At 59.9% G+C, this 9150-nt stretch overlaps 1 protein-coding gene across 1 annotated transcript in view; it reads left to right on the top strand.

The window, feature by feature from the left end:
* The window catches only part of Mylk2 (myosin light chain kinase 2), a 13637-nt gene extending 8534 nt beyond the window's left edge, over positions 1-5103 (top strand). Inside the window, exons 9-13 of the mRNA XM_015481828.2 lie at positions 2112-2182; positions 2296-2424; positions 2946-3098; positions 3173-3305; positions 4184-5103. Of these exons, the coding sequence (XP_015337314.2) occupies positions 2112-2182; positions 2296-2424; positions 2946-3098; positions 3173-3305; positions 4184-4264 (567 nt within the window). The 3' untranslated portion in view covers positions 4265-5103. The remainder of the gene's footprint in view (positions 1-2111; positions 2183-2295; positions 2425-2945; positions 3099-3172; positions 3306-4183) is intronic.
* The last annotated feature ends 4047 nt before the right edge of the window (positions 5104-9150 follow it).

The raw sequence follows: 9150 nt of genomic DNA, 5'->3' as shown, positions 1-9150 counted from the left end.
GGGTTCAATCAATCTAGCACTGCCAAAAAAAAAAAAAAAAAAGAATACACTTAGAAATGGTTACTATGGCGGGTGCAGTGTCACATGCCTGTAATCCCCGTGGCTCGGGAGGCTGAGATAGGAGGATCGCAAGTTCAAAGCCAGCCTCAGCAACTTGGCAAGGCCCTAAGCAACTCAATGAGATGGGGCCTAAATAAAATAGAGAAAGGGGCTGGGATGTGGCCCAGTGGTTAAGGGTCCCTGAGTTCAACCCCCCAAAAAGAAGAAATGGTTAATACATATATACATCTATACCCATAAAAATATTATTAAAAGTGTTACAGGAAAGTACACAACAATAACGAGGAAGCGTGGCGCTCTGCCTCTTGCCCGTGAGGGCAGAGACAGGCAAGAGCCAGAGACTGGGAGGTCGGGAGCGGGTGGCAGGAGGCGGCTCTGACACCACTGGGGTCGCCTTATGACAGGCTCGATCCGCGTGGTCATGGGATCCTTCCAACTGCCTCTTGGGCCTCGCGTAGTGAAAGTGCCCTGTCACCATCCTGTGATGATGAGGGAGGAGGGTAAAGAGATGGCTCCATGGGGCCAGGGCGGGCGTGGGGTGCTCAGGAGACTGTGGGGAGACCCTCAGAGAGGGATGGGGCCTGGGCCAAGCTGATTTGCTGATGGTTTGAGTGGGGGCAGGGGCAGGAAAGAATCAAGGTGACTCCAGAGTTACTGGGGGCAACTGGTCCCTGCGTGGGGACATTGGAGGTCTGCCATTCACCTCTGAAAGCCAATTCCTTTGGGGACTAGAACAGGATCCCCAATCAAATGCACTGCCTCCGGGGAAGGTCGACCCGCAGTGTGGTTTTCAGGATAACAATAAGATTTTCATCTAAAAGGGTTTTGCCAGGATCAAGATAGTGGGGTGCTCCCCAGCCCAAGGCTGTTCTCCAGGACTCGTGGCTGCAGGGCTTCTGGGGACCTCTTGGGTGTGGCCTGAGCATCTCCAAAAGGAGGTCTGAGTCTGCTTCTTCCCTCAAGTGCCTGCTGCCTGGGGCCTTTCTTTTCCTTGTCCTGGTGGGACCCGGCCCAACCGTGGAGGTCACTTGTGTCTGGCAGAGTGAGCCATGGATTCTGCAAAGGCCTCAGGAAGCGTTTGGTTAAAGGCCTCGAATCAGACACCCAGAGAGACCAAGTGACAGGTCGTGGCGAAGACCCAGGGGGCTCAAGGACTTTGGTCCTGTCTCCCTCTACTGCAGGAGGCCCCTGTGGCTGGGCCTCCATCTCCAGGAGGTGCTGGGTTTATGTGGAACCTGCCTTAAGCCACAGGGACCCTCCTGTGTCTGCCCTGGACTGGGCTTAGTCCTGGGTGGTGTTCTAGGAAGAGGAAACAGGGTGGGGAGCGTCCTCCTCACACTCACCGGAGCTGGACAAGCAGATTTCCTCTGAGCCTTGTTGAGCACCTACTGAATGCTTTGGCTAGTCACTGATGGACTAAGGAGACTGGGAGAAGATGGTCCCTGCCCTGCACCAACCCACAAGCACTTCATGCACCCCAGGCCTACCCTGTAGAGTGTAACGTGGGACCTTGTTGGCTGGCGGGGAGGCCAGTGCTGAAGTCTGACAATCCAGGCTCAGATCTTGGTTCTGTCACTTATTTCTGGGCCACCATGGCACTTCTGAGTCTGAGCCTCAGTTTTCTCGGCCATAAAGTGGGGTGAATGGCGGCTGCGTCCTGGGGCAACAGCCCTGGGAGCCCTGGGCTGGTGTGTTCTGGTCTGGGACTCTGGCGCTCCACAGCCTGGAGGTGGCCCTGCCCTGGCCACCCACCCGGGCACACCTCTCTCCTCTGCAGACCTCAGTCCCCCTCAGAATCGCTAGGACGTTGTTCTTTGTGGCTTAGAGGGAGGGGAGTCAACCCAAACCCACCGAGTGTTCTCCAGCCTTGAGCCTTCCTACGAGCCCCCTGGGGCTCTCAGCCTCCTCTCTGTGCAGGGACAGTCAGAGTGGACGGCCCCTGATGGCTGCCCACACTGGCAACTTGGGCCTCGCGTCGGGGAGCCTGGTCTTGGGTGGAGAGGGACAGAGAGCAGGATCAGAGGCCAATCCAGGTCACCCCGTCTCCGCAGCCAGAGAACATCCTGTGTGTCAACACCACGGGCCACCTGGTGAAGATCATCGACTTTGGCCTGGCACGGAGGTACCACCTGGGTGCGGGGGACAGCAGGGCCGGCCTCTGAGTGGGCAGGGCCAGGGCAGGGGAGAGAGTGCCCGGAGCAGGCTGGGGCTCTGAGTTCGTGATCGCACCCCCAGGTACAACCCCAACGAGAAGCTGAAGGTGAATTTTGGGACCCCGGAGTTCCTGTCACCTGAGGTGGTGAATTATGACCAGATCTCCGACAGGACAGACATGTGGAGCCTGGGGGTCATCACCTACATGCTGTGAGCCCCGGGGGAGGGCGGCGACTGTGGGGCAGGTTGGGGTACACGGGAGGGGCAGCAGAGGCCAAGGTGGGCCCCGGGGTCTTGGTGAGATGGGCCCACCCACTGGGAGAACCAGGAAAGGGGCTTTTGTACCCATTTCGTAGATGGAAAAGCCCAGGCCCCCAGAGGCGTAGCATCTCAGCCCAGGGTCCTGGACGGCAGGCTGCAGGCGACCCGGGCGGGGCAGAGGGGCAGTGGATACTTTTTGTGCGCTCATCACCGGGCCTTGCACTCGTCCTTCCTCATCTTCCCTGGGGAGCTGGGATGATCATGCCCATTTTTCAGATGAGAAGAGTGAGGCTCAGAGAGGGGAAGTGACTTACCCAAAGTCACCCAGCCAGATCCAAACCCAGGTCTGTCCCACTCGGGAAGCCGGGGGTCTTTCCAGCACATGGTGTGCCTCCGAGGCTCTGCCCACCCCCTGCCCACTCTGCAGGTCCAGTCTCACCTCCCGGTCCCCTGCCACCTCTTTCCTCCAGGCTGAGCGGCCTCTCCCCATTCCTGGGAGATGATGACACAGAGACCCTAAATAACGTCCTGTCTGCCAACTGGTACTTTGACGAGGAGACCTTCGAGGCCGTATCGGATGAGGCCAAAGACTTTGTCTCCAACCTCATCGTCAAGGATCAGGGGTGAGCCTCCGTGTGATTCTGCGGGGGAGGGTGGGGACCATGCCACCATCACCCTGCTGACACCCCTCCCACAGGGCCCGCATGAGTGCTGCCCAGTGCCTCGCCCACCCCTGGCTCAACAACCTGGCCGAGAAAGCCAAGCGCTGTAACCGCCGCCTCAAGTCCCAGATCCTGCTTAAGAAATACCTCATGAAGAGGCGCTGGAAGGTACCGCCGGGCGCCGGAGGTGGGCGGGAGGAGTCCCCGTGCCAGATCCCGGCCCCTCCAGCCCTGCCTCGGCACATTTCCTCCACCAGGGCCTGGAAAACAGGGCTGGCCTCCCTCTCTGCGTCCTGGGCTGGCTCCTGCCCCCGAGTGGGGCCCTCTGCCCACCCCTCCATCTGGGGAGGGGCTCATCAGGGGCCGGGGCTCAGGAAAGTGGTCTCTGACCCCGTCACTGTGTGGGGTCATATTCCAAATATTTATCAAACAGCCACTACTTCTAGGCATCAGTGGACACAAGAGACCATGATCCCAATCCTTGTGGACTTACCTTGGGTGGAAAATGGAGAGTTGTTGGAATGGATTAAGGCTGGATGGGTTCTAGGAAAAAATGAGGGCAATCTGCAGTGCCAGGAGAGAGGCTGCACTTATAAATAAGCTGTCAGGGAGGGATGGCTGAGGAGCCCTCTAGGAGATACAGAGTGAGCTGTGCCAGAACTGAGGGAAGAGTATTCCAGGCAGAGGGAACAGCCAGTGCAAAGGCTCTGTGGCAGAGCCAGCTGGTGAGTTCAAGGAACAGGTAGGAGGCCAGTATAGCTGAAAGTAGAGTGAGTGAGGGGGTAGGAATGAGGTCAGAGAGAAACAAAGGGACAGGGACAAAGGGACTTATCTGCCACCACAAGAGGTTTTTTACTTAGAGCCACTAGAGTGGTCTGGGCTCTGGCCTGGTTGACTTAATCTGATGAATGAATGGAGGAAGCAATCCTGTGGCTGGTTTGGGCAGTCCCCACCCCATCCTCTGGCCCTCCTGGAGTGAAGGGGACCCTGAGAGGACGCTCAGCTTCCTCACGGCATCTCCCTGACCCCTGTCTCTCCTACCCTAGAAAAATTTCATCGCTGTCAGCGCTGCCAACCGCTTCAAGAAGATCAGCAGCTCAGGGTCCCTGATGGCTCTAGGGGTCTGAGCCCCCGGAGCAGCTGAGGCCCGGACGCAGCCACACAGTGGCCAGGGCTGAGGCCACACAGTCCAGAAGGCCCGAGAAGGCAGGCCAGACCCCTGGGCGGGCTGGTCAGGACAAGGCTGCGCCGGGCAGGGAGGCTCGGGGCTCCCCACGCCCCTGCGCGCAGTGACGCTTCCCCGACCTGAGCCGCTCGGAGTGTGGCCAGATCCATCCAGCTAACGCCCCCCCAGACCGGCTCTGGCCGACCGCCGCACCCCAGACCCCACCAAGGGCCACTGCGGCCACTCCCCTTCCCCACTGGCTCCCTTTGAACTGCTGCCCTGGTGGCCCCTGCTCTGCCCACTGGGGGCATCCCCGGCCTGGGCTTGCTCCTAGCTGGGGTGGGACGGCTGGGGGGCTCCTGCAGTCATGGACGGAGGCCCCTGGAGCGGGCAGGAAGGCAGCCCCCAGTTCCTCAGGCCCAGCTGCCCCGGAAGAAGCAGGCTTTGGAAGGAGGACCTCATGCCCCCCGCCCACTCCCAGCAGATAAGGCCTTGCACATACCATCTGGCTACCCCGCCGCCTTCTTGGTGACCACCAACACACAGGAACTGTGTGAGAGGGGGACGCCCCGCCCAGGCCTGGCAGGGGGCCGGGTGAGGCTGGGGGACACAGGAGACCACCCCTGAGCTTGCCTGAGGGTCAAGCCCGCCCCAACCAGCCACTCTGGACCCATCCCAGGGGGCACCCACGGCCTCAGATGCAGGGGTCAGCAGGTCCCGGAGGAGTGCGAAGGCCATTGGGCAGCCCCCAACCTGCTCTCAGCTTGTGCCTTGTAAATAAATGTACAGGTTGGACGCGGACGTGGCCTCCTTCCCTCTGCGTGGCTGCGGGTGGGCGCTCTCCAACGTCCATCTGAGCGCTGGGCACCCCCACAGGCTTAGGAGCCAGAGCGTCCAGCTCGCCATCTGGGCCAGAGGCGTTCCTGCTTTGCACCCAGGTTTCTCACCTGTGGCAGGGAGGTCGCAGCAGAGGAGGGCACAGAAGAGGAGGGCACAGCAGCAGCCCACAGTGACTGGGTGGCAGTGATTGCTAGGCTTTGGTTAAGTGCTTGCATATGTTATCTCGTTAGTCCTCATATCGAGACTATATCATTTCTGCCTCCGTCAGGTTGGGGCACCAGGAGCGTGGCACAGGGGGGGTCATCGTCTTTTTTTTTTTGGTACTAAGGATTGAACCCAGGGGCACTCAACCACTGAGCCAGTCCCCAGCCCTTATTTTGTACTTTATTTAGAGACAGGGTCTCCCTGAGTTGCTTAGGGCCTCACTCAGTTGCTGAGGCTGACTTTGAACCTCTGATCCTCCTGCCTCAGCCTCCTGAGCTACTGGGATGACAGGTGTGGGCCACTGCCTGGCTCAGGGAGCTGTTCTTACCTGCTGTCAGATGAGGAGACGGTTCAGAAAGGGGAAGATGCTGGAAGGCGGGTCAGGGGCTGGGGCTTGAAATGGACTCTTCTGTCTCCAGAGCGAGGCTCTGCCCAGGAGCTCACCCTGCTGCCTGCAGAATCAAGGCGCGGGCAGACGTGGTGGCCTGTGGTGCCTGCGATGGTGAGGGCATCCAGGGGACCCAGGGCAGAGTCCTGCCCTCTGTCCCTCCCACTTGCCAGGCAGCAGAGCAGGGCAGGGGGCTGCCTCCACTGGCAGGGACAGCTGGAGGGTAGGAGGTCGGAGCTTGGTAGGGCAGTCCTCCCCGCTGGGTCAGAGTGGTGCAGCCTGCAGGGGCTCAGAGGTCCCACGGGGTGGCAGAGGTGCCCTGAGCCCCATTCCAACCATTTGGGCCTCTCTCGGGGCCAGCGGGTGAGCGTTCTGCTGCTTCCCAGCTGGGGAGGGAGCCCCAGGGAGGGTCTGCCGCTGGCCCAGGGTCACACACTTGTGGTGGAGCCAGGATTTGAAACCCGACTGAGGTGGGCCCTGCTCCTCACCCTGCTCTGCCTGCCTCGAGCAACCTTGGACCTGACCCCGGGTGAGCCCTAGCAGTTGGTTCCATCCCTCTCCAAACACTGCCCTGGAGGCTGAAGCCAGGGCCCTGACCGCTCCGCCCTGCTCCAGCAGGTGGGTGCAGAGTCCCGCTGTGCAGGTGCCCTGCGGGGTGGGCCTGGGGGACTTTGGGACCTGTGCCTGACTCCTGAGGCTGGGAACCTGGGCCAGGAGCCTGGCGTAGGCTCTGTGGGGAGGCCTGCTGGTGGGCGGGGCCCCAGGGCCCCGGAGCCCGCCGTCCCCTGCCACCTGCCAGCTGGGCCAGGCCTGCGGTTTCCTCTGAGTGGTTCTTTTGGCCTCACTGGCCCCCACCCAGGCTGAGCCTCGGCCACACAACACGATGATGAGGGATGAGTCACCTCGAGGGGGAGGGGAGGAGGCCGTGTCCAGCCAAAGCAGAAACTCAAGGCTCGGATCCAGCTAGGGAAACCAAGGCCCAAAGGGGGAAGATCCCTCATCCACTATTTTGATGCTGGGACCAGAACCCAGGCCTCCAAACTCCCAGCCACACCTCAGTTTCTTCCTCTGTAATGTGACCATGGCAGCCTCAGGCTCTCCTCTGCCACCCCTACGGCCATTAGGACAGTGGAGGGATGGGCTGGGGTGGGCTTTAGCATATTTCACAGGTAAGGAAACAGGCTTCAGAGAGGGAAAGTGACCTTCCCAAGGCCACACAGCAAATGAACAAGTCCTGGGCAAGAAGCCAACACAGGACCACGGCACAGGGCTGATGGCCCCCATCTCCATCTCCTCCCAGGAATGCATCTTAGAAAGCTCTTTGGGTTATTTGGGGGCCTCCTTTGAGCCTCCCCTGCTCCTTGGAGGCAGAGAATGTGGGTGGGAAAAGAGGATTTCAGAGAGGTTTTGTTCTCTCTGGGGCTGCAGAGCACAGTCAGGTGTGAGCTGGGGCCACCTCTTGGGCGGCCTGGGCCCCTGCCCTCTCATGGGCTCTCATCCCTGGTGATCACGGGGACAAAAGGCTTTCCACTCAGGGAGCTGCCCTGATGGAGGGAGGGGGTCTCTGGTTTGGGCCAAGCTGGAACCTGAGCAAGGGTCGGGCCGAGGCTCTGTCCCTTGCGGTTCCCAAGGTGCCAGCCTGTGGACTGCCCTCTTCCTTGCATGATTCGCTTGGCCCACATGCCAGGACAGGGCGCCTCCCGCAGTGTCCATCCCTGTGGCCCCTCAAGGTGGGCTGTGCTGCTGGGGCACTTCCCTTGCCCCGCCCACGGGCTGAGAAGGGTTAACCCCCTCAGTGGGGCTGCCCTTCCCAGATGGCCCCAGCCCAGAAAGCTTTCCTCCAAGACCATTTCCTGCCTCTGGGCCTTGGCCAGGCCCACAGTGACCACCCCCATGGGCCTGGAAGCCACTGAGGCCACATCTGGTTTGGATTACACCCGGACTGGTGACGTTGCCTTTTCCTGTCTGGGTCTAGTGGCCTTGAATTCCACCAGCCACCCTGGACCCAACCAGGCAGTGGTGGGAAAAGATTCGGCCAGTGACGGACGGGGCCGCCCTGGGCGTGTGAGGTGGCCGGGGCCGTCCTGAGGGAGGTGCCCACCTGGCCCACGATCCCACCTGGCAGCCGTCTCCCCCCTGTTTTCCTTCCCCCCTTCTTCCCTTCACTCTAAAGGGTGGTGTTCATGGAGCACCAGGCGCTGTAGGGCTTTTGTATAAGGTGAAGCAGGAAGTAGGTCTGGAGAAGTTGGGAAGAAGTTTGGAGGGCAGGCTGACTCGGGTAGTAGGGAGCCATGAAGGGTTGTGAGCAGAGGAGGGACATGATCACATTCATGCACTAAAAAGGACTCCTGCATCTGGGCGGGTCAGTGAATGGAGACTGGAAAAGGGAGAGCAGGGGAGGCCAGGCAGTGTCTTCTCAGGAGGCCACTGAGTTCGAGAGCTGGGAAGTATTGAGCTCAGACATCTCTAAGCAGACGGGCTGGGAACAAGTGACCAATTCCAGGTCAAACAGAAAGGATTCAAATCGATTATGGGTCCTCTCTGAGCCCCAGTTCCTGTCTGGAAAGGTGGATGATAATAGACCCTGCCTCCCAGGGTCAATGCCAAAGTTGCATGAGGTGTGGGGGTGGAGCCTGGTGCAGGCTCCTGAGCCCTTTGTCACACAGCTGTTCCCTGAGCCCGTGCTGGGTCCAGACACTGTTCTAGGTGCTGGGGACAAACAGAGAGAAGATAAGAGGCCTGGGTGGAGCTTCTTCCAGAGCGGGCAGCTGACCAGCAGCAATGGAGGTAGAATGTGCTCTTGGGGGAGAAGCGAAGGCGGTCGTTTGAGCAGAGACTGAAGGACAATGTGAAGGAGAGGACCTTGTGGTCCTGGTGGGAGACGGGTCTAGGCAGAAGGAGGAGCCAGGCCAAGGCTTGGAGGGCGAGGGAGGAGGGAGTCGCAGCCAGATCTCAAGGCCTTTCCCCACAGGGGCTATTGCTCTGAGTGAGGGGGCCCTGGGGGGTCCTTGAGATATAATCTCTGGTGCCTGGACTAGGTGACCAGGACTCAAGGATAAAGGAACAAGGCAGGCCCCACCTGGTGGGCTGAGTCTTGCATCCTCAGGTGGAGGCCGGAACATGAATATGCGCACACAGAAGCCACCAGATGGCAAGGACAGGGGCAGAGAGGGGGAGTAGCCCAGGGTGTGCAGCCTCCTTGGAGGAGCTGATGTTTGACTTGGGCTCTAGATTTTAAGAAGTCGCCAGCAGGAGGCTGAGGCAGGAGGATCACAAATTCAAGGCCAGCCAGGGCAACTTAGTGGGACCCTGTCTTACAAACACACAAACAGAAAGGGCTAGGGGTGTAGCTCAGTGGTAAAATGTCCCCGGGTTCAATCCCTAGTACCAAAAAAAAAAAAAAAGAAAGAAAAAAA

Source organism: Marmota marmota, unplaced genomic scaffold (assembly GCF_001458135.2).
Source record: "Marmota marmota marmota unplaced genomic scaffold, marMar, whole genome shotgun sequence".
NCBI classification, from domain to species: Eukaryota; Metazoa; Chordata; class Mammalia; order Rodentia; family Sciuridae; genus Marmota; species Marmota marmota.
The sequence above is the reverse complement of the archived record's forward strand: the minus strand, read 5'-3'. Positions and strand labels throughout refer to the sequence as shown.